The sequence below is a fragment of the Mercurialis annua genome, linkage group LG1-X, assembly GCF_937616625.2.
Source record: "Mercurialis annua linkage group LG1-X, ddMerAnnu1.2, whole genome shotgun sequence".
NCBI classification, from domain to species: domain Eukaryota; kingdom Viridiplantae; phylum Streptophyta; class Magnoliopsida; order Malpighiales; family Euphorbiaceae; genus Mercurialis; species Mercurialis annua.
This window is the reverse complement of record NC_065570.1, coordinates 3,392,333-3,417,957: the sequence shown is the minus strand read 5'-3', so window position 1 is coordinate 3,417,957 and position 25,625 is coordinate 3,392,333. Positions and strand designations below refer to the sequence as shown.

At 34.1% G+C, this 25,625-nt stretch overlaps 3 protein-coding genes and 1 non-coding gene across 5 annotated transcripts; 2 read left to right on the top strand and 2 right to left on the bottom strand.

The window, feature by feature from the left end:
• The first annotated feature begins 5,482 nt into the window (after positions 1-5,482).
• On the top strand, positions 5,483-11,772 carry LOC126668505 (probable ubiquitin-conjugating enzyme E2 24). 2 transcript variants are annotated; one of them, XM_050361699.2, is made up of 9 exons: positions 5,483-5,880; positions 6,647-7,630; positions 7,877-9,315; positions 9,683-9,826; positions 9,940-10,380; positions 10,490-10,553; positions 10,666-10,805; positions 10,888-11,199; positions 11,286-11,772. In XM_050361699.2, exons 3-9 carry the CDS (start codon positions 7,957-7,959, stop codon positions 11,526-11,528), a joined length of 2,703 nt encoding a protein of 900 aa, XP_050217656.1. In that variant the 5' UTR covers positions 5,483-5,880; positions 6,647-7,630; positions 7,877-7,956; the 3' UTR covers positions 11,529-11,772. The 2 variants fall into 2 exon arrangements, with proteins under 2 accessions (XP_050217656.1, XP_050217653.1); XM_050361696.2 differs by having other exon boundaries at positions 7,837-9,315.
• A 1,765-nt stretch (positions 11,773-13,537) lies between these two features.
• Positions 13,538-16,686, top strand: LOC126664942 (uncharacterized). Its single transcript, XM_050357578.2, has one exon. It carries the CDS (start codon positions 13,635-13,637, stop codon positions 16,470-16,472), a length of 2,838 nt encoding a protein of 945 aa, XP_050213535.1. The 5' UTR covers positions 13,538-13,634; the 3' UTR covers positions 16,473-16,686.
• Positions 16,687-19,179: 2,493 nt separating this feature from the next.
• Positions 19,180-25,259, bottom strand: LOC126676396 (callose synthase 11). Its single transcript, XM_050370591.1, has 2 exons — positions 19,737-25,259; positions 19,180-19,616 (listed from the first exon to the last, which is right to left on the bottom strand). The coding sequence occupies exon 1, from the start codon at positions 25,076-25,078 to the stop codon at positions 19,748-19,750; it is 5,331 nt and encodes a 1,776-aa protein (XP_050226548.1). The 5' UTR covers positions 25,079-25,259; the 3' UTR covers positions 19,180-19,616; positions 19,737-19,747.
• LOC126666387 (small nucleolar RNA J33) lies at positions 22,025-22,104 on the bottom strand. The gene has a single exon (XR_007637889.1). It is a non-coding gene; the product is annotated as a small nucleolar RNA J33 (small nucleolar RNA).
• Positions 25,260-25,625: the final 366 nt, after the last annotated feature.

Genomic DNA, 25,625 nt, shown 5'->3' with positions numbered 1-25,625 from the left:
TAAATCATATTTACGGTATTAACTATTTAGTCAAGATATACTGGCTTCATAAGCAGGAACCGTCTAATGTGCCAAAACACAAAAAAGTAATTTGAAAAATTGTACACTTGTAACCTAGATAGCACGGAAATGGAAACGGGAAACAGAAACGACACGAAACAGACACGGAAAAACGGCAAATTTTTAAAATGAAGGACACGAAACGCGGGATAAATGTGTAAATAATAAAAAAATATAGGGATATATTTATAATATTAAAAATTGTAAAATATTATATATATTAAATTTTATTTATACATTTATGCCTATTAATAAAATAAATCAAACATAATTAAATTCAATAAAAATAAGAAATAAGGTTTATTGTAGATAAAGTTAACAATATAAATTGTGGGTAATTGATTTAAAAAATTTATTAGTTGATAACTTTTTAGGTTTTTTATAACTATATAATTTTTTTTTATTTACAGAAACGGCCCGAAACGTTTCTTTATGAGTTTCTGAGAGTTTCTGAGAGTTTCCGGTTTTCAAAACGTTTCCAAAACGGGACGCGTAACTTCGTCGAAATTTCCGTGCTTCTTAGTTGTAACAAACAATTAAATAATGATATGATAAGCAAGGAAAAGTTAGACCAATAATGTCTGAATAATTCTAAATTTATTATTTTATAATTTGTTAATATTTTTAAATTAAAATTAATTTTTATATGTATTAAGCAAATACTTTCCATTTTCCAATCATAAATTTATTAAATTTTAAAAATAACTCATTCATTTACTTAAGTTTTATCTCAGATTAGAAGAAAATAATAACAAGTGTGTAAATTGAAATCAAAATTAACAAAATCGCATAATCAAATTTAATTTATTTTGATAGATAATAGTTTGATGATTGAAAAAGGACTAAAAATGTTCAATTTTATATATTTTTAAAATGTTGAATTATTAATTCAAAATAATAAAACTTCAAGCACCAAATAATATAATTATTTTGTTAAATAAACACTATATGAAAACTTTCTTTGTTCATTAAGTATTGCATAGCAATCATCCACTACTATTAATAAATTTTAAAATATTGCTTTATTTAGTGGAATGCATTGAGAAATTATATATGCTGATTTTTGTATTTTGAGGCCACATTCATCGGTTATTATGCTTTCACAAAGGCATATACAGTACTGTGCAAATCCATAAATTTTACTCAATATTATGCATAGTATAAGGTCAAATATACCGAATGCCAATGGCCATGATATTTGAAATATGACCTGTGCAGCTTAAAAATTTAGGTGAAATTTATTATAATAATATATTTTATTCGATTGTTGTCAAATTCTATCGGAAATTGACGCAATACCATGCATCACCTTTCAGTAAAAAATTAATTTTATGTACAATTTTGATATATATTAAGGTTTTAGTACTAGACTAATACATATGAAAAAGATTTAGTACTGGTTAAATTTCTAGCTTATTTGTGCAAAGATGATGTAAGAATTGATCAACATAAATGGTTGAATGAAATTAATTTTGAGTTAAATTCAAAAAGTTTTTAAATTATACGATTTTCGTTTATCTTATCTTTCATTTTTTATAGGTCTAATGGTAAAAAAAACCCAAACCTTTACGACTTGTTGCAATTATATCCAAACCTTTTAATTTTTGCAATAATATCCAAATTGCATTTTTTGTAACAATAATAGTCAAATTGATGGCTAAACTTGTTGTTTTCAATTAAGATATTAGGCTATTATTATGTTTTGATGTATAATAATATAGTAAAAGTCCCAAAAAATGGTGAAAAAACTCAAAAAAAATCACATAAAAAGTGCAATTTGGATATTATTGCAACAAAATAATGCAATTTGGATATTATTGCAAAAATTAAAAGATTTGGATATAATTGCAACAAGTCATAAAGGTTTGAGTTTTTTTTTTACCATTAAGCCTTTTTTATATTGTCTCTTCAGCTCCTAAACTTGTATTTTTTGACAAATTAAATCTTCAAATTTCTATTTTCTAACAATTGGATTCTTAAACTTATCCTTTTCAGTGATTGGGTCATTCTTGAGACCCTTAAAAGGACTAAATCAATTAAAAAATAGAAGTTTAAAAATTTGAGAAGACAAAATAAAAAATAAGGGATCAGATAAATTAAAATCGTATAGTTTATGAACCTGAAATTAATTTTTATCAAATGAAACTATAAAAATCTTCCCCGAATCCAAATCTTTTTGACTCAAAAAGATTTTCTCGCTACCTAAAAGCCTGATCGCTAAAAAAATATCCATCTTTAATTTTTGTTATAATCTAATTTTTTTTAATAATATTATTTTATGCTTAATTTTGATAAGTTCACTTTAATTGCAGTCAGTTGTATATATTTATAAAAAAAAAATTAATCTTTCCGACTTTTATTATTGGTCAAGCCTTTCATTTGTTTTAATATAAAAATACTTATTAAGTTCTTCTGCAATTGACATAATTAGGGTTATATCAAAAATTTAAAAAAATATTTTTTATTGAACAAATTGAATAATTGACTATCATTAAAATGCACGTATCAAAATTAAATTTAAAATTGACGTCTTTATAGATTTAATCATATATAAAAAAACTGAAAAAAATATTGTAATATTTTAAATAATTGGACCTTCTCTAAACTCCACGAGTAAGCATGGACTCATTGTGTATATACGCCTTTTTTTTTGATAATTGGGGAGTGGAGAGCGCTTGTGGGAGGAATTGAACCCACGACCTTGACACTTTGTATCTAACGCTTATATCATTTGAGCTATAACTCGTTGGTTACACCATATTTTTTTTTAGACCTAACATAAAGTGTATATAATTTAACTATTTTTAGGATATTAATGTTTTTAATTATTATTTTTGAAATTCTTTTAAAAGTAAAACTAAAAAATAGACCCGTGAACCGATGATTTCAAACCGAAATCATGGGTAATGAATGGTAGCCGCCTCCACCATTATGATCAATAGAGACTTAGAATTTGACATTAATTTCATATCCAAATGTCAAAAAAGATAAAGAAACAAGGAAATAATTAGGCACTACACTAATCCACCAAAAAAATACTTAAAAAACTTTGCTATAAATAAATATATATAGTGAAATGGAAAAGATAGTTAGGAACTTGTCATCATCATTGCTATAGTTTTCCTTAGCATTATTTTTGCCTTTCCAACTAGACATTGAATTAGTGCTATTTGAGTTAAATCAAAAGGAATGCACATAAATATAAGTTCCCCTCCTTTTATTTGCTTTAATCTAATTACACATCCTAGTTATAATATAAAATTTCTTAAAGTTCATCTAAAAACAAAACATCATGTTTAGATGCTCTAACTCGAGAAAAGAATATTTCAACCCAAATGCCGATTGCTATTAGTACCTAAATTCGAATAAAATGATCTGAATATTAAATATTTCTATAAAGAATATGTGTCATCTCACACAAAGATATAATTAGTGAAAAGAATTAGATTGATCATATGACAATCTATTATAGATAAATTTTAAATATTATTTCTATTATTATTTTCTATTTTTTTTTGTAATCATATTAACTAATTTGGTTATAGGAGTAGGCATTTAGAGGATTCTTTCAATGTTTCTTTGACTTTTGCTACCTTATTATAGGATTTTAACATATCTAAATTACATTTCAGATACCAATGAATTATAACTCAAATGGCATAAGTGCCGCCAACGAACTGTTAAATCGCGAATTTAAATTTTTCAACAAGCGTTTTTTCCTTCTCGATTATATAAAAAAATATCTCAAATTATTCGTATAACCGTATAAAATGTCATTTGACAGGCAATAAATGAGACTTACTATTAATTCATTTGCTCTCTGACACATTTGGATTGAATTTTTTAAAATTTATAGATTGCAAATGCAGTAAAAAGTGATATTGATCGGTATTTGGTTGATCAATTAGAAAGTGATATGATTAATATTGTCGCTCTATAAAATTAACGAAGATTTGAAATTTGAATCTCCACACCGTTATTATAATTAGACAAGTATTTATCATTTTTTAGTAGTCAGTATAAGAAAATGACTACTCCTGTTGTATAGCTCATACAATCTATTGACTATTTAGTCAATAAAAAAAGAAAAAAAGAAAAGAAAAACCCAAGTACTGGTTTTCCTAGGTTGACTATTAGTTCATACATCTCTCAGTCTCACGATTATAATGTGATACCTATAATATTTTCTTTCTATAAGCATTATATCAAGCATATTCCTTATGCTCTTCCTAAAACAACATTTATATTATTAATTACTCACTCAAGAATAACTAATTAACATGTGGAAGCCATTACTCTAAGCTTTTGTTATTGGTTTTATTTAAAAAAAACATTGGACTTTTGTTATTGGTATTTTTTTATTACCGTATTGTTCAAATAAAATGATTCATAATATTTAATTAACTATAAAAATTAATAAACTTTTATTTAATTATATAAATATGATCTATTGAAGATTTTCAATTCAGCATGATTGATTAAGCTTTTTGTGTTATTGGTCTTTATCACAACCTACAGTCCAATTTCAATGATGTAGAAGCATCCATTTAATTTCTTTTTCATTAATTAATTTTTAGGTCATAATTTCTGCTGCCCTAGCACTTTCTATGTTAAAAAATTAAAGTTATTATCAGTGGTTGATGAAGAATTTAAAGTGCAGTTGTAAGTTGGGAAAAGGTTGAAAAAACCCTTAGAGTTCTTGTAAAGGAGCACTTAAGCCCTTTTGTTATTATTTTATCATAAAAACCTTCAATATTTTTAGAGAAGTATAAATCCCAAAATTAAACACTATCAAAAATTACTTATTAAAATACTTATGTAGAAATGACTTACCGTTTCAAAAATAATAATTAAAATGCTAAATTATCAAACTAAAAAATTATTTAAAGGAGGAAGATATTGACTTTGCTTCTGAAAACGTCACGATGGGGCGACTAGTATAAGATTGAAGGCGACAAGAATAGTACGGCAAAGGCCGGCGACAACAAAACAACTATTGTCATAGGTGGCGATGAAGTTGATGTTATGGGCGACAACTAATAGTCGTTGCTATTCACATAACAAAATCTTATTATTACTTTGGACGGTGACGGTGTTATCAATGTGCTGGGACATAGAGGTGTTACGATGGTCGTGGTTTGCTGATGCGGTTGACATCATTATTGGTGTTTTACCTTTGAAGTTTCTCCAAAATGGTAAGTTATATATACGTGAACATATTATTGACTAATTTCTAACAAAGTTTAATTTTGGAGCTTATATGTTAAAAATATTGACGACTTTTACGAAATATAAAATAATAGAAGCGCTTAAACGCTTCTTCGTAAAATGTAGAGGGTTTTTTGATACTTTCTACAAAATAAAAAAAAAGGTTAAGGTACAGGAATGTGTCTGATACTGTTAGTATATTCTGTAGAGTAATAGTCTCTTATATCTCATTGGATGTCAAACCCACCGAACACACAAATCTCCAACGTCTTTCATTTTTCTCAGAAAAAACACAAACTCACCGAGTCCAACAGAGTCAACTCGTTTCTTCCATTTTAAGTTAGTTAGCTTCACTGTGCAATGTTTTCAAGCCCTGTTAATGGAATGATGGCTGGGATTCAGGGAGGAACTTGGCCTCTCTGAATTTCCAGCTAAAGAAAAAATATATTTTATCAGCCAACGAAAAAAATTCTTGCAGAAATTTTAAAGAGAAAATCAGAGGAACTTGGTTTTAACAGCAAAAAATCTGAACTTGGTTCTGTTCCTTTGATTGGCTTATGTAAATTTTTGTATTGGTTTAGTTCTTCTTGGTGATTAGCTTCTAGCCAAATGGTACGGTTTTTTACTTCTTTATATTCTTTGCATTAATTCTTAGTTATAATATGATTAAATGGTATGCTAAAGTTCATAAATTTGTAACTTCTTGAGGCATTAATTTACTTGTAGAATTGCTGTTCTTGATTGTAATTTTTTTCATTCTTTTCTTGTACTGGGTACTAGTGGAGTATAGAATTACTCGGTAGGGGTGTATTTGTGTAGAAAGGTTAGAATTATGATGTAAATTCTTGATTTTGGTATTGAAGGGATGTGATTATGGGAACTTGTAAGTTATGGATGATAAAAATTGAATCTTGGTTGCAATATATTTTGTATGAATGGAACTAAAAACTTTTTTCTGCAATATTAACTTTTATTTTGTTATAATATTGGTGAAATGGAATTGAAATTTTACTTAGATTTCTCATTTCGTCCATAATAATCGATATGGTTCTACAAGAGAAGTTTGTATGACATTTAATTGCTTATCTAGTTATGAAAAATGGAGAATCATAGTTTCTTTTTGATAATTGGGGAGGAATTAAACCCACGACCAAGCAGTTTGCTGTCTGATGCTTATATCATTTGAGAAATAGCTCATCGGTATGGAGAATCGTAGTTAAATGTGTTATTGCTGTGATGAATATTAAGATTTAAATCTTCGGAAAGTTCCAATTTTTTTCTATTTTTTAATGTCCTTAATTTCAAAACCACATAGTGAATGTTGAATTTTAGATTTTTCTTCAAATAATGTTCTAATTGTCCGGTGTTCTCATGGCAGGTTTCATGGAAATGTAAAGATACACGGAGGACTTACTGTTGGCTGATAATATTACCTATTAAAGTTGTTGTTCTATAAGGCCTTATTTGTTAGTTAATGATCAAGTTTCTGTGATTCAAATGCAAGAGACATGTCTGTTAGACTTGGTCTTCTGACAGACTTATGCTAGTTAAAAACGAGCTCTCTTCATGAGACAAATCTTCTTGGCGTTGGATCTATTAAATACTGAATCCGGGCAAATCTTCTTTTGGCAATAAAAACTCGTATCCAAGAAAAGAGAAATCTTTTTCAGGAAAATTTGTTATACATCTTTAGACATTAAGATTTCAGCTACTTGGGGCAAATCTCCTTTGGCAAAGTTACGGAAGTGTCCTCTAGCAAGGAAGTTCACCTGATAGTGAACACTGAGCAGAGTAGAGGCTTCAGAATTACTTAATTTCGACAGAGGATTTCATCCTTGTTATAAGGCTGATATTCTTTGGCTTGAACTTTTTTTCTTTCTTGTAATTGATACTCCGATCTAGAAGACTGCAGCTTACTGATACATCACTTCTGTGGTAATCTTTATTGGAAGTATCTTCTTGCAAGCGTTTCGGTCCATTTTCTGGGCAAATCTCCTTTGGCATCCGGAGTCTACGTCGACTCCTACTATCCCTGTGGGTTATCAGAGTCTTCAGTTGGCTCATTTCCCACCCCTGTTGGGCAAATCTCCTTTGGCATTTGGAAGTCCCGAGTTGGCTTCCTTTTATCCCTTTACAAGGCTTTGGCATACAACCTCTGTCTTTAAAGGACAAGATATTCTTTCGGAATATCTATATCGAACCTTGGTACCAGTATTCTTGAAGGAACTGTGCAGTGTTGATTCTGCTGTCTGATCATTTGTCAGACCACCATTGCATTATCTACTGCGGAGTGTCTTAAAGCAGCATTTTCACTGATAAATATTTTGTCATTTCAAGTTGCTTGGTGAACTGCAACTTACAGGTATTGCGTCTCTTCCTGCTTCCAATTATTTCTCGTAAATTATTTATTTTTCTGACACAGATACTTGCATTTTCTGATGATAATCACAATAGCTCAAAGTTACACTGATAAAAGTAATTTGTGCTGAATAACTGTCATTTTTTCCTTGATGCATTTAGAATTCATATCTACTTTCTAAAATAAGCCATTTTTTGCTTTCTGTCCAGGTATCCAAGCATTGTAATTTATAATAAAATTTGTTTCCAGTTTAAATTTAAGGGTTGGTAGTGTTTCTTGGGGGAGGATATACAAAAGTATCAAGAAAACAAGAAAAAAAAGTTATTCTAATGGATATGTTCTCTAGTGACTGTGATTCTGAATGGGACAGCATGAGTGACAGCGGCAGTGAACTTGAGTTTCTGTATGGCGGGCAGGCTAATTGCATATTGTCAAGCCTGGGGGAGAGCATAGGAAAAATCGACGATTTCCTATCATTTGAGAGGGGGTTCGTGCGTGAAGACATTGTTTGCTCCATAGCTGATCCATCCGGACAGATGGGCAGAGTTGTGAACATTAAAATGCTTGTTGACCTGGAAAATGTTCATGGAAAAATTATAAAAGGTATTGATTCGAAGGAGCTTCTAAAGATTCGCTCCATTTCGGTGGGTGATTATGTGATCAATGGACCTTGGATAGGAAGGGTCGATAAAGTTTTTGATAATGTCACCATTGTCTTTGATGACGGAACTAAATGCGAGGTAACTTCAGCAGATAAGGAAAAGGTTGTACCTGTTTCTTCTAACTTACTTGAGGATTCAACTTACCCCTATTATCCGGGACAGAGAGTGCAGGTTAGGCACTCTACTGTTTCAAGGACTAGATGGCCATGTGGTGCGTGGAAGGAAAATCAGGATGTAGGGACTATTTCTTCTGTAAAAGCAGGTCTAGTGTTTGTTGATTGGCTCGCCTGTGCTCTTGTTGGTTGTGATATGACTTCCTCGGCTCCCTCTCGTTTACAGGATGTGAAAAACTTGAATTTATTGCCATGTTTTCCGCACGAGCATTGGCAGCTTGGAGACGGGTGTATGCTTCCTCGCGCTGATTTTAAGGGAGTAATTGGGCGAGATATTTGCTCAAAATTTGAAGAGGTTTTTGTTATTATTAAGGCAAAAACCATTGTCGATGTTCTGTGGCAGGATGGAGGCTACTCGGCGGAAATAGATTCACATTCTCTACTCCCCATAAATGTTGTCAATGCTCATGAGTTCTGGCCGGGGCAGTTTGTAGTTGAGAAGGGTGCTTGTGATGATCCGAATTTTTCTAGCAACCAAAAATGGGGTGTAGTAAGTGCTGTGGATGCGAAGGAACGGACTGTGAGGGTGAAATGGAACTCTAGTGTAGCAATTCAGGCTCATGAAATGGGCAGCAACATGGTGGAAGAAATTCTGAGTGCTTATGAACTGGTTGAGCATCCGGATTTCTCTTGCTGTTTGGGAGATATTGTATTTAAAACTGTTGATCATGTCGATAAGAATCATTCAAACAGAGAGGCTGACATGAGCCAAACTCTTGCTCTTGAAAGCAAGGATTTCAATGCAAATCAGAATGATTACTCTTCTATTGGTTACTTGTCCTGTATTGGCTACGTTTCGGGCTTCAGAGATGGTTCTGTTGCGGTAAAATGGGCTTCTGGTCTTGAAACCAAGGTACGAGCTCTAGCCAATCTCATCACTTATTTTACACTATGCTGCTGTGAATGTCAGAACAATGTATATTCTGGTGTCCACATCATCAGTTTTTATCGGAAATTGCTTGATGTTTCAATTGTAAAAAATGGATAGTTCATATTGTAATTGCAAAACATGCTAAAGTTCATGATTTGATTTGCATTTAATCCTCGATTTTATGGTGTGATTTCTCAACCTATGAGACTTGCAAACTGTAGATTAGCTATCAATCTCAGCTGCAGAATGAACATTATTCTACTTATTATTTTAAGTTAATTTTTTTGGCTTAGGGAATTGTGTCTGGATTGAACATTATTCTTAAACAATTTGTTCTACGTTATTACAGGTTGCTCCTAATGAAATTTATAGAATAGATAAATATCATAGTTTACCTGCGAACTCTGGATTGAATGAGCAAACTGCTGATGAAATGAATTTGAATCCAGAGATGGTTGAACTTGAAAAACAATCCTCTAATTCGAAAGGAAAGGTAAATCTGATTCTGTCTCTTTTATGAACATTGCATCTGTATATAAAGGAGCTATTATTAATTTCTCATCTGCAATTATCTCAAAGCAAACCAAAAAAATGAATTATTTTCAGGATCTGCTAAATTCCGATAGCAGCAGCGACTGCAAATGGAGCTCATGGGAAGCTAGTTCATGCTTTCTTCCACAATCCACTGTTGGCTTTTTCACAAGAATTGCAGCAACTATATTTGGATCATTTGGTGCCGCATCATTGCCTGGTTCAATATCATCTGGCTCCGAGTTTAAAGATGAAAAGCAGTACAAATCATTTGAAGAGAAAGATAATATGGGAGGAGATGATTTCTGCACAGAGATGCAATCCCTGATACCAGGAGAGGTGCTATTTGAAAAGATGAGTATAAACCAGAAAAACAGTCGATTTCTTGAGAATAAAGACGTTCAATCTCCAATTATCGGCAAGAGTGCAGAACGGTTCAGGCAATTTGAAATGGTCGATAACTGCTCTGACCACCACTTTGTTGATGGCGCAGGCAGAGGATTAGTAGCATCGCAGGTAAAATTAAAACACGACTTCATTTTGCCAGAAAAGAAGTTGACATTAGTTAACTTGTACAGGAAGACATGATACACACTTTATGTACTTTTATTTTTGTATCTTACAGATGAAAAGAAGTTGGCTGAAGAAGGTGCAACAAGAATGGATTACGTTAGAAAACAATCTTCCCGGTTAGCATTTTCATCTTAATTCTACTTCACTCGGTATCTTTTTCACAAAGTATTATTATTTTATTGTTATTTCAAATACTTATGTTTCTTGTAATATCTGAAACTACAACAGAATCAATTTTTGTCCGCACCTATGAGGAAAGGACGGACCTCCTTCGAGCAGCCATTGTTGGAGCACCTGGAACTCCGTATAACGATGGTCTGTTCTTCTTCGATATACATCTTCCTCCAGAGTATCCTCAGGAACCACCCGTAGGTTATCTTATCTCCAAACTATCCAAAGTTATTCACCTATTGATATTTGATATATTTGATTGTGTAAACTATAATGCAGTTGGTGCACTATCGTTCTGGCGGGCTTCGCGTCAATCCGAACTTATACGAGTCGGGAAAGGTCTGCCTGAGTCTCCTCAACACGTGGACAGGCACCGGTACTGAAGTATGGAATCCAGAGAGCTCGAACATTCTACAAGTTCTTCTCTCCCTTCAGGCCCTTGTGCTTAATGAGAAACCGTATTTCAACGAAGCTGGTTATGATAAGCAGCTTGGAAGAGCTGAGGGAGAGAAGAACTCGGTTAGTTATAATGAAAATGCATTCCTCATGACCTGGAAGTCCATGCTTTACTTACTTCGCCGGCCACCTCAGGTAATATTGCACCATTTTATGATAATTCAGAATAGACTTGTGAATCCTTCAAGATTTTTAACTGTCTGTGATTTGTGACGGTGCAGCATTTCGAAGGTCTTATAGAAGAGCACTTGAAGAGGCGATCTGAACAGATTCTATCAGCTTGTAAAGCATATACAGAAGGAGCTACAGTAGCATATCCATCTGGATGTGAACAGAACATTGAGAATGAAAATCAAAACGGGAGCTCTACCGGATTCAAAATCATGCTCGGTAAGCTCTTTCTGATGCTTGTAGAAGCGTTTGCTGCGAAAGGAATTGACTGCAGCAAATTCACAGCTATATAGAGCTGTGAATCTTTGTATCATCATTTCTGTGTAAAAAAAAAAAATCAAAGATCCTCTGTGAAGAATCTTTGTGGTGTGATTTGTTTGTGTGATGAATAAAGACATGAATCTAGTTCATGTATAAAAATGTTTGTTCTTGTATTGTAATGATGTGGCTGTAAGTCTGTAACAGCAATGTGTATCTGCAAAATGCAGACTCAGTATTGTGAATAAATAAAGAATCAGAGTGTATATTGGTGTGGTATGTATCATTTGTTTTATGACTTGATATCAGGGGCGGATCTAGGGAGGGTCAGTCGACCTTCCTCGCCGGAAAAAAATTAAAAAAATAATAATAGAATTTTGGGGTTTTTCTAGTAGGGGCGGTTATAACCGTCCCTACAACTGCGAATTAAGACATTTGCACCGTATTTACAGCCGTTTGATTTTTCTAAATAGCCGAACGTAAAAATTTCGACCTTTTTAAGTTTGAGTTCTAGTTCCGCCAGCGCTTGATATTGATGGATGCTGTACTATTACGGGAATGGAGATAAGCAAAAGTTATTTGATTGTCTAGCCCAAATTAATATAGCGGAAATTGGCGATAAAAAAAATAGCGGAAATTGATACTATTACCGGAATTATTTATGTTAGTCAAAATCACATTTTCTTAAAAAAAATAAAAGTTGATGGTTTGCTTTATATGTTCTTTTGTTTTACATGGTTTTTCTTGAATAAAACTACTCCATTGTGGAGTTTTGTTTGTTTTAGAACGTGTTTCATGATTTTTCTTTTTTGGGATTTGTAAATGTAGATTTTTTGATTGTTTTTTCAATATTTATTTGGATTTTAGATTCGAGATATTTTAGTTAAATTGAAATATATTCAGAAATGAAGTAATTTAAAGAAATTCTACTGATATAAATGGTGCTTGAAATCTTCTAGATTTATTTAAAACCATTAAATTTATTTTTTTATTTTTTTAATTGTTTGTGTTGTATACGTTTATTTTCCATAAGACAAAATCCAATATTGCTTCTTTAATCCTTTCTCTGAATCAACATAACTTTTTTTTTTGTATTAGTTCATAATAAAATCAGTTACAGCGTAAGATTCAGGATAAATGTGTAGATCTGATAAAGAAAAAATGGCCTACACTATAGATATCAAGGATTTAGTCGTAGATCTGTCTTATAAATCTATAAAAGATGAAATTAAATAATTATGCTGGAACTGAATACAAGTTTGATTCTTTAAGAAATCTGCATTGGGTAAACTTGAAACGTCACAAAAACCGTTGAAACCAACATAAATTTATAATAAACAAGCTTAAACCAGAAAAAAAAAGTTGAATAAATTAAAAAAATTGAATAAAATAAGTTTCATCAAGAATGAAGACAGATGATCGCCCAAAACGATAAAAATCTTAATCGAATCCATAAAAAGAACAACAGGTGATCGCCCAAAACGATAAAATCTTGACCGAATCTATAAAAAAAACAACACAGATACACGATTAATATAGAAACATGAAAACGGTGAAGCACACACAAACTCAAAATTTGAGAATTTTATTGAAATAAAATTGATAAAATATAGATAGACGGGCGTAAAAACGATGATCTACCAGTTAAACCGGAAATCATTGTCTCTTCCCCTTCCAATTTAAGGAAGAAAACAAAATTTTAGGAACATAAAAAAGCACCGTTTAATGGCGCAAAAAATTATTATTATTAGATATATATAACTTTTTTTCATTAACCAATACATATTATTTAGTTAAGTCCTGTAATTCAACTCACTAACACCAAAAAGTAGACAAATGAATTAAATCGTTGACGAAAATAAAAATAAAGAGTAATACCTTTTGATTTTCGAATACAAAAAATGAAAATTTAAATTCTAATATATTTAGAAGTTTCAGAATAATTTGCTCATACAAAGGTGATGGACTTTTCTTGTGTTTTTCCAGAAAATTTCGGGTCGGGTTAAAGTATTTCAGTATTTTCCTTAAAGACCCGAAAGATGGAGTCCACGAAAGACTATAAAGACCGGAAAAACACTGAAAATTAACAGAAACCATTCTGAAACTTCACTCCACCTCCCACCTTCTTCACCCAAGGAAAAATGGAGGCAACATTTCACATTCCCAAACTACCCTCCATTTTCCACCTCATCTCCTTCTCTCTCCTCCTCCTCATCACCACACCACCTTCTCCGGCCACCGCAACACCAACAGAAACCGCAACAGAAACCCTAATTAAACCCTCAAATTTCCTCTCATATTACACTCAACGCTGCAACGACGTCGTTCCACAGTCCCCATTGAACAACTCCCCCATCAACTTCGCTCTCGGCGAAGACGCGGCATTACACTTCGACATCGCTTATTTCACCGGCGGCCAACAATTATTACGTAGTACAAATGAAACCCTATTCAATTCCACTCAATCCGATGCCGTTTCACTCTCGTTTCACCCGAGAAGAGGAACAATGTCGTTTACGCGAACACCTCGCGTGCTTTATCTACAAGCAACTCTCAGATTCCGCTTGCGTATTCGTTTCAAATCCAGGAATTTGAGGCAAATCCGGTTCCGCTCGCCGCGTTTTCCTGTCCCGAGAAACTCCTTAGAGTTTCAGCTGTATGGGTTTTGGTCGATGGACACTGGGAAGCTTTGTATGGTTGGATCTTCTAGCTTGAGTTTTGCGGAGTTTCGCCATGTAAGTAATAGTAATGCTGTTTTGAAGCTTGATTACACTGTTGGATTTAGTAATTTTAGTAGTTTGATTAATGGTGTTTTGGAGAGTGTTAATGATAAGGATAGTTTGAGTTATTTTGAGCCTATTTCGATTTTAGGGCTACCAGTTTATGGTCATTATAACTATACTTTGATTAATGATAGTGTATGTAGTCAAGGAAATGATCGAGTTAATGAGAGTTTGCATCTAGATTGGCTAGATTCTAGAAACTGTTTAAGTCAATTGAGCCGGTATGCTAGGAATTTTGAGCTGGATTATGGGAAGGATTGCGGTCGTAATGGCGGTGGTAAGTGTGACCCTCGTGGTGGTGGTGGAAATTATGGGAATTTGCCAAAGCTGATGACTGTTAAAGGACTTAGATGTGAGTATGGAGAGGGTGGATTTCGAGTGCTGATAGGATTTCCAAATTCTTATTACAGTAGTGAGTCTGTTGGTTATGAGAGACCTTTTGATCCGAATACAATGTTAGTTGGTGAGGGAGTTTGGGATGAGAAGACCGATAGGCTCTGTGTGGTTGCATGTAGAGTTTTGAATATAAAAGAGTCGTTGGTTAATGCATCTGTTGGTGATTGCTCGATTCATATAAGCTTGTGGTTCCCTAAAACATTGACAATTATGGAAAGGAATACTATGGTTGGGCACATTTCAAGCAATTCAAGTGTGAATGCAACAGGATATTTTGATAGGATTAGAGTCCGCGGTCATGGAAATTTGATGAGGGGTCTTAAGGGTTTCAAATATGAGTATACTATGCTGGACAGGGTAAGTAAAAGTTGTCCTCGAAAGATTGCGAGAAGCAATGGAAAAGCATACCCTGAAGCTTATTCCACTGACATGAGATTTGAAATGTCATTGGTTAATGGTAAAAAACATATAGCACAAGGTTTTTCATCTCCACTGTTTGTGGGCGAGCAGATTTACGAACCCTATCAAAGGAAGAGTAACCACAGTGGTCTTTTAAATATTAGCTACAGCATGACCTTCGCTGAAATTTCTGATTTTCAATTAGGAAGTAAGCTTTTGTCACATGTATCTGCAGAAATATCTGCAGAAGGGACATATGATAATCGGACCGGTCTTTTGTGCATGATAGGCTGTTTGCATATAGCATTAAATAGCATAAATTCCACCAAAGATGATAGAGTGGATTGTGAGGTTCTGGTCACTGTTCAATTTTCTCCATTAAATGCAAATGGTGGGAATAACATTAAGGGAACTATTAAAAGCATGCGGGCAAATACCGATCCTCTCTACTTCAGAAAACTTGAGATATCTTCAAACTCGATTTATCAGAGCCAAGCTACACAATCCATATGGAGAATGGATATGGAGATTACTATGGTCTTGATTTCTAATACCCTTGCTTGTCTCTTCATAGGGTTGCAGCTCTATCATGTAAAGAAGCATCCCGACGTACTCCCCTCCATTTCCTTTCTGATGCTTATTGTTTTAACACTAGGTTATATGATACCTTTATTGTTAAATGTTGAAGCCTTGTTCGTACCAGATCATAGCCGGCATAATGTTGTTTTCGAGAGTAATAGATGGCTTGAACTGAATGAGGTAATAGTAAGGGTTGTAACAATGATAGCCTTTGTTTTGCTATTCTGTCTGCTCCAGCTCAGTTGGTCTGCCAGGAACACTGATGAAAGCCGCAAGAGTTTGTGGGTTTCTGAGAAAAAGGTTCTTTATTTGTCCTTACCTTTTTATATAGGTGGTGGGTTGATAGCTTGGTATGCATGCGAATGGAAGGACTCTTATAAGAATCCATATTTACGACGTGATATGAATTTCCCTCTGAAAAGCCTTAAAGCTTATGGTGGTTTGATTTTGGATTGTTTCTTGCTTCCGCAGATAATATTCAATGTGTTCTTGAATTCTAAAGGAAAAACTCTTTCCTATCCGTTCTATATCGGAAAAACTCTAGTCCTTCTGTTGCCTCATGCTTATGATCTTTATAGGGCTAGTAGTTCTACTTGGTCCTTCGATATATCATACTTATATGGAAACCACAAGCTAGATTTTTATTCCACTACATGGGATATCATCATCCCGTTTGTGAGCCTGTTGTTTGTGGCATTGATTTACTTGCAGCAGCGATTTGGTGGCCGTTGTGTTCTTCCCCGGAAATTTAGAGACACTTCTGTATATGAAAAGATACCGGTAGTAAGCAGCGAGGAAGTTCAAGCTGAAGCCAAAGACTGAAAATGCTCAGGCGCTTATACTTTGTATAGACTTTACATGTTTTTTCTTATTACATTCTGGAATTTTGAGATATGCAATTGCTGATATTCAAGGTCACTGTAATTGTCACTACTAATGGTAATTTTCGGGGCCATTGAAAGGGTTGCTCAATTTTTATTATGTTTACATTAGTCATGTAAATAAAATGGTGGCTTTGGAATGTTCTTCTGATTAACCAGGTGTTGAATTGCTTTCTCTTGGAGCTCCTTGTTGGCTCTGTGATTTTTCTCCATTTTATGTTCCAGCATACATTTAATAACTAATCGTAATCCCGCGCATTAGCGCGAAATCAGATTTATGTTTAATTTAAATGATAATTTAAATAAAAAAACTAAAATAGATAATTTTCAAAAATCCGTAATTTTTAAACTAATAGAACAAAATAAAATGTAAAAATATTCTAATAATCCTAATAATGAATCGTCATAAAATTTTAAGTATTATAAAATATTGATCGGGTGCCATGTTTTTTAATATTAATCAAATCTTTCTATGTGGTATAATTTTTTGCAATTAAAAAGAGCATATTTATTTTTGTACTTTTATATTTTAGTATCATATTATATAGACAAATAGAATAAACATGTGCTTCATAACCCAAAGATAAATTTTAGATTTTTTGCCATATAGGGGTGAGTATTAGATCAGTTCGGTATAAAAAAAACAAATTATTCCTATTAAATTATTTTAGATCTTTTATTATTAAGTCTAATTAAGCAAATTATAAAAAGTTTAATTATTAAAAATTAATTCGACCACTATGCTTACAATTTTATTTCTTTTAATCTAATTTTTTTCATGGTTATATGCTAAGAAGCACGGAAACTTCAATGAAATTGCGTGTCCCGTTTCAGAAACGTTTCGGAAACCGAAAACTTCCACAAACTCTCGGAAACTCATGAGAAAACGTTTCGGGCCGTTTCCGTAAATAAAAAAAATATATAGTTATAAAAAAAATCTAAAAAATTATCAACAAATAATTTTTTTGAATCAATTATCCAATATTTCTATTGTTTACTTTGTCTACAATAAAACTTATCTTTTTATTTTTGTTGGGTTGAATTATGTTTAATTTATTTTATTAATTGGCATAAATAAATAAATAAAATTTAAAGTATGTAATATTTTACAATTTTTAATATTATAAATATATTCCTAGATTTTTATTATTTACACGTTTCCCCCATGTTTCCTGTCCTTCATTTTAAAATTTTATCGTGTTCCCATGTCCGTTTCGTGTTGTTTCCGTTTCCCGTTTCCATTTCCGTGCTACAAAGGTTATATGGTTAGCTAACCTAAAAAAAACAAACTGTATAATTGAGAGGATTAATATAGCCTTCTTATTCATCCTCACCAAATAGAATTTTCTTATGAATCCTCACCTTTCTAAAACTATTTATTTTAATTTTATTTTTGTTAAAATTTATTTAAGAAAATTGTAATCCATTTAGACACCTAAACTATATGAAATAACAATTAAGCTGTATTATGATTTTATCAAGAATTAAAAACTCATTATGAAACTAATACGACACAGGGGAAAAAAAACTTTGAAGCAAAAAGTTCATATATACAGTGATCTTAACTAATGAATTATACATTCAGTACCGTTTGAAATGGGGAACCATTTTACATTTTAGAAATATCAATAATACTTTTTGATTATAAAATCCTTTTATTATCTTTCACTTTACTTTAATTGCATTTTTTATACTATTAATATTTCATAGCATAATAATCTAACGGAATATTAACTTTTTATGAACTCTTTTTACGAACTGAACACATGACTAATTGTCATTAATTTTTAATTTTTTTCGATTTCATAATATAACTTTATCATATTATAACAATATGAATAACAATAATTAAATTAAAAATTAACAGTATTTATTATTATATGTCAAGAATCTAATTCTACTAAAAATAAAATTTCTAAATTGTGACATAAAAATAAAATCACGAAAAAATAAAAATTCTAAATTGCTATAGATTTGTTTTTGTTTAGAGTTTATATAAGGTGAAAACTCATTAAAAATAATAATAAAGTAGTTTTTTTTATTGTATAATAAGGTAGTTTAAAAAAGGTGGAAACTATGAGAATGTTTTGCTATAGATTTGTTTTTGTTTAGAGTTTATATAAGAGAAAAATTCATTAAAAATAATAATATTAAAATAAATAGTTTAAAAAAGGTGGAAACTATGAGAATGTTCTATTTGGTGAGAATTAATGAGAGGGCTCCGTTGGTCCTCTCAATTATATAATATATAGATATAGATATAGATTTTAATCAATCAGCAACTAAATTTTCGATTTTGGATGAATTAACTCCTAAATTGTATGAAATAAACGTTTTCAAGACTGGAATAAAAATTTGAGAATTAATTGATTTGAAATTAGGAAATATTTTTAATTAATTAAAATTACTAAATATGAATATACTCCATTTACAAGTTTAAGGATCGAAATAACCCATTTAGTCTTTTAGACTGTTGCTGTTTTCATTTTTTTTTAAATATTAAATTATCTCATTGCATAGTAAAGCTTTTATACAAAAAAATGCAAATTATTCCAGCAATGGCTCTGAATTATGCTAAACATGTTGGAGGTAACTTCTACTTGAACATGATAAATTCTTGCACCAAACTTGGTTTATATTTTCATATGTACCTGGAAAAATGATAAATCATCATTATTGAAAAACTAATTCCAATGCCAAAAATAACACTGTTTGACCTTCGACCAATTTTACACTTTCGCAGAAATAATTCTAAAACCATCAACTAGATTCCAACACCTAAACTAGCTGATTAATGAATCAAAGATTGAAAAAAATCACAAGTGCTAGAGCATAATTAGTGGCACATAATCAGAAACTACTTTTAACAAGCAAGACTGAGCTAAAACCTACAAGCATATGTACAGAGTCATAAAGTGAATAATTAAGGCTAGAGCTAGACAAAAATGCCTATCGATAAGTTCTGAGAGTTCTGTACAGGGACAAGAGTAGCGGATAGGCGCGAAATCAGGATCTTCCTTGGAATAATCACTTCAAAAAGCCACCTTAGACTCTACTGTTGTATAAACCAGTTGCTCCAAAAGTTCTGGAATGCAATAGAGTTTGTTAGAATTATCAGAATTGTGGAAGAGTATACTTTCTAATGGATTTAGCAATGATGTATAACTGAATTTACGCTTTCGAGTTTTTAAGATAGAAAATATACCTTGAGTTTCATCAATTAGACTTTTTCCCAGTAACAATAAGAGAAATCTGAAGGCCTCTGCTGAATGCCTCGTTGAATAGGACCCTTGTTTGCATCGACTGAAACCCGGGCAACCACGAAAAAAATGCGACAGGAGCCATAACAATAATTCCAAACAGCAAATCATAAAGACGAGCCAATGAGACAACAGTATCCCACACAATACTGGATTGCAAAAAAGGCCGAAGCACTTGAGCAATGCATATGAGTCCCCAGCCCGTGGGAATAAAAGCCAAAAAGCTGCTCACAAAATCGAGAAGATTGAAAGGGGTCAAATGCAGTAGTAGAACTATCACAAGCATCGTAAGCGAAATGACTATTAGCTGAGCTAGCCTATATTTGATATGCTCCTTCGCCGCAAACTTGTCCTGAGCATATGCTATGCTGACGTAAATTCCAACAGCCGCAATCATGTATATCCAAGATAAAAGGTAAACAGCTATACTGGTGTTTCCGCCGCTAATGTTCAGATGATATACAACACCATACTGGAAGAAGAAGAAACGGAGATCGAGTATTATCTCTAGCAGTTTTCCCCAGAGACCAGTTGTTCTTAGATGGTCCTGCTCCTCATACCACCATGTTTCCCAGCTTTGATCTGCTTTTGCTAACACTCCCCGAAACCATATCCAGTTCATAAAATCTTCAAAGTCATATACAGTCTTTAGCCAATCAAAGCCAGAAGGATTGAACACAAATGGGGACATTATCCATGCAACGACAAGAAACCAGCACGAGATTGTCATTATTATGTAAACAAAAGTATTTGCAGCCAAAGCACTATTGGCAGCATATACTGTCAAAATGACTCCAAGTTCAGTTGCCTTTATAAAATGGCTTCGAGCAAATAATCTATAGTTCTCAGCAAAACTCTTGTGCTGCACCACGAAACCTCGTCCAGTGGCTCTGTATTTGGCACCTCCATGCAGAATAGTCCGCCCAAAGAAATGACTACGAGTTCCCATAGAAAATGTGAAAAAAAGTGAAGATAGCTGCAATTGCATTGTCAAGAAGTCCCAAATAGCTGAAAGAAACCCATGTTCTAGAGAGTTCTCCACAATCATTGGGAGGGCACTGAACAAGCCAAGCTGGATAATGAATTGCTGGTTCAAAATTGCACCCAAAGCCCTGTTATTGCTAGTATTGGATCTGGCATGACGTTCAACGCCACTGAGAGCAAGATAAAGGCGGCCCCACAAGAATGCATAAATACTCACCACTAGGATCATTGTATTGTAGTAGTATCCTACCGTTGTGTGGTAAAATGACAGCATACGAAAAAAATCTAACCTGTGGCCCAATCGGTAAACATCTCTGCTCAAAACCTGCTCCCCGTTGCCACTTGCGACTTTTGCCTCGAACATTGCAACCTGATTCATTCCAACATCCCTTCCCTTACCAACCTGTATATATTCGTGATGTGTCACATTACCACCTCGAAGTGTACAGTTAAATCCAGCAAATATATCTTCGCTGATATTGATCACTCGAGAAGCCTTGCTGATTCCGCCCCGAGTAAAGAACCAGAACCTATCAAACACATCAGGGTGCCCATAATGCATTCTTACCTTCAGCGGGTTAGCAAGAACACGCTGTCCGAGTGTCACAAAGCTAGTTTCTTGAGCAGACATGAACCAAGCAAGTGAGGAAACTGACCCTGTGAAGATATTCTCACGAACACCTAAAATGGTTGGTCTTCTAATGCCATAGTAGGTCTTAAATTCCTCCAGCAAATTCCGCATCTTGAGTGCCTCCTCAAAAGAGTTATCCTGATTCATGTCGATGGTCTGAACTGCATCGCCTCTAGTAAAGATTATGGCATGGTTCTGATTTTCTGGTTTACCTTCCCCAAGCTTCAGAGGACCAGGCAGCCTAATACGATAAATCTCGACTTCACTCTGCAACTGCTGATCATACTTTACAAGAACTGAGTAGTACTCAACTTCATCCCTCCCCAAGTGAACTTCATCGACATATGCAACTCGAAGGGCCTCATTGTTTTTCATAAGATATAAAACCTCATCGGCGCGTTGATCTCCCCTTGCCTTATGCTGCCCATACACTTGGCAAGACACTACATAAGTGAATTTCATCAGAGCATCTCCATACTCATGCCCTTTGAACAGAAGACTTACGCTGCTACCGGCTCTTCCGAGTTTATTTAAAGACGGTGGCTTGACTGAAGGTATATCATTGATACTGCGGTAGCGACTTGATGAATGATGAGAAGCTAGTTCTTGGGTACCCATCCTTATGTCCATCTCAGATGCAGAATCGAGAAACGAAAGCATCTCAAGTGCTCGATAATAATACATCATGCCCCTAACAGTGCGGGCTAAAGTCTGGCCTCTGTATGAAGCCCAAAGACGGAGATCCCTAGACTTTTGTTCCCAGATGTCTTCAACATCGTCTATTCCTTCTCGGCGCATTCTCTCCACAAAATTATTCCACTCATCTTCATAGATCTTCTGCAGATAAAAGATGGTAGAAATGCCATCTTCATTTGGCCGTCGAAGCATTTCTTTGGGAAAACAGACTTCTTCTTCGTAATATGGGGTCAAAACACTGAAAGCCATCATTTTCTCAACTTTAGGAGCATGAGGCATGTTCATGAAGAGCGAATTACTAAAAAAAGCAATACGTCGTCTTGCCTCAAGATTCTTTGGAACATCATGCATGGAATCTCTGGAGGTAAGAATTGTGCGCAAACGCCGTAAATGCCTATTGAATAACTCATCTTCAGGATCTGGAAGCTCAAAAGCATTCTCAAAGAGTAGCTCTTCTTTGGTGCGTGGATTCTGAGGAGCTAGACCTTTCTGCCTCAGTTGCTCAATATTGCTCTTTCCCCTTGGAAATTCCCGAACGCAAAGCTCATACAAAGCCTGCAATATGTTCACTACCTTGTTCGGATCCTTCCTCGGTCCCAACAGAAACTCAACAAATGCTATTATTTTGGAATGGATTCGTTCCAGTGCTTTCATGTTGTAAGCCTCAGTGACTTTCTCAAACTGAATGCTGTTATCTATCTCCTCAAAATATTTTTCAACAATGGAATGTTCCTCCGTGCCATATTTAACAACAGTGAGAAGCAGATACTTGACGCTATCGTAAGCTTCAATTACAGCACATCGCCTGTACTCACTCTTGCTTACTTTTAACCAAATCCACCTGTCCGGTGCATCTGCCAGTTCTTTCGCCTGATTGAGAGCAAGCAGTAGCTCGTTACACAATAACACACACGGCCAACGTACAACCCTAATGTTCCAAGAATTAGGCGGAAGTTCTAAGAGCTCATGCTCTCGATCGCTGATGATATCTTCTTCCCGTAAAGTTGTGATGATTTCATTCCATATCAGAGCAAATCTGGTTGCCTCGACTTGGCTCGATTCAATCTTTTTTATAGGCCGACCAAGCCCATATCTAAGTTTCAATCTGTGGACTGCATCGCGTAATTTCTTCACCAATGTCATCTTAGGACTTAGCAACTGTTCTTCAGGCATGAGATTAAACTGCAAAGCACTGGCAAAAAACTGAAACCTCAGTCGAAGCTGATCAATGTTCCTAATTTCGCCCAAGTGCGAAAACAGCCCGATCGTTGCACCAACAAAGGAAGAGTAAATAGAATAAAAGATCTGCAAATCCATAAAATATATTAAAACAACAGGTAGCCAAATTAAAATAGCTGCAATTTTATTACTGCTGCCGAAAAATTCGTGCCAATTATACTTGACATCCTTAAGTTCCAAAAGAGCTCTTGTTGGGGCAACAAGCGGCCTGATTTGAAAGAAATAACTGAATATAAATTTCGAAGCCAGAACCACAATCCAAAAGATTGTATACTTGATATTATTAATGAGTCCTTCTCTAAGTCCACGTCCAACAAAAATCCGTTGATGAAACCACCATGTCAACACATAGAAAATACTCCAATCCAATTCCTCGAGTGCATTTCTAATCCAGGGAAGAGCGAAAAGCACCAAAGCCAGCATTTCCGGGATAACAAACACAACGACAGCCTCGAGAAACATCACAATTCTATCATTGGCCTGAGAAGACCAAAATCCCGCAGAATTCTTTGCACTCCAAATCCTCGCATAAAACACCCCAAACACAACCGCCCATGTCAACGCAACCATACTTTTTAACACCATTCTAAACCCGAGCAGCTTAGTATCCCTCGAAACCAAGCTATACTGAGTCCCGGCATCAAGAACCGACTGCAAAAATCTAAGCCCAGCCCAAGTAATAAAACAAGTCAACAACTCGACCTGCACATCACGACTCTCCAACGCCTGCCACGGATATTTCGTACCCGCCCAAGCAACAATAATACTCGCCTGCAAATACAAAATAAGCAAAACCCAAAGCTTATCGAAACTCCTAAACACATTCCAAAACGACCTCTGCTCAACAAACCCCGTCTTCCCAACTCTCTTAGGCTTCTCAGTCGTACCAAAATAGTTACTCCCGAAATTGATCGGCCATCCGAGTTTCCGAAAACACCTTCGACTCCAAAAAAACTCGTTCAAATCGTCGTAATTCCGCCACGCAGAATGCGGCTTCGTCCCGTTATTACTACTATCAACTTCAACCTTAATAGTATGATAAAAAGGGATAACTACACTCTTCAAAAACGCACATTCGCCGAAAATCGACGGCACAAATGATCTACCAGTACTAGGGTCAGTCCAATCATCAAGAATTTTATTCAACTCCATAGCCATAAAATGATAAATATAACACAAACACTCAGGCATAAACCTTAAATTTGCAGCCTCGCCCCAAATTAACAAAAACAAACCAACATACAATAACTCTCTACGTAGCTGATCAGAATTATTAACATTACGTTTAGACAGTATAACTTCAGATTTCCGGCCAATAAAAGAACACCAAGAAATATAGTTACTCAACAGCTTACTCCGAAACCGCCGCAGAACTTTCGGGTCAAGCGAGTCGGGTACCGCCGGCGGCGGTTGCAGCCGCATTTGTGAGTTGCTCAGGTGAAGTACTAAGTGTTCTCTCTGGTTCTTCACGTTGTCTCTTTGAAACCCGAATAGTAACCCGAGCCAGTCCATTAAGTCGAGATGCGGGTCCCATGTGACAAACGGTGGTTTTGGTAAGCCGCTGACGTCGCGTAAGGCGGCGGCGGCGGCTCGGACTTCTGGGTAGCGGAGAGAAGGGTGGTCGGAGAAGAGGTCGTGGATGGGGATTATGTTGAAGATGTTTGGCATTGGTGGTGGGGGAGGCGGCGCGTGTGGTCCATTTCTGGCGCGTGAAGGAGGTTGTGGTCTGAGGCTCATATTGTGTTGGATTTAGTTGTTAAGAGTGAATTTGGTTGTGGTTTTGTATCATTTTTGTGTTGGGTTTGAGTTTTGTTTTAGCTAAGGTTTGGTGTTGAGTGGAATGAAAGTGGTAAGAAGAGGTGGCGGCTGCTTTGAAGTGGTTGTTTTTATTAGAAAAGCAACACTAAAAACAGAAAAAAACATGCCACTTTTTTAATTGGATAATAACAGTTAATGCCCTTTTCTTTAAAGTCAGGTACAAAGTTTTTTTAAAACTATAAAATATTATTTTTATTTTATCTGTGCAAATTATCATATTATGAGAACTAAAAAATAATATAAAACAAATCAACTATTTTTTTCAGAAAAATTAACTAATTTTTTAAAATGAATTAATAATAAAAAAAGTCCATCCCATTTGAAAAGTTTATATTGTTATTTTTGTAATATTTCATTAATTATATTCATAAGAAAATCTAACTTTTAGTTTTTTATTTATTTGAGTGGATAAATGTATTAACACAATAATTTAAAATTTTAAATAAAATTTCAAAATAATAATATT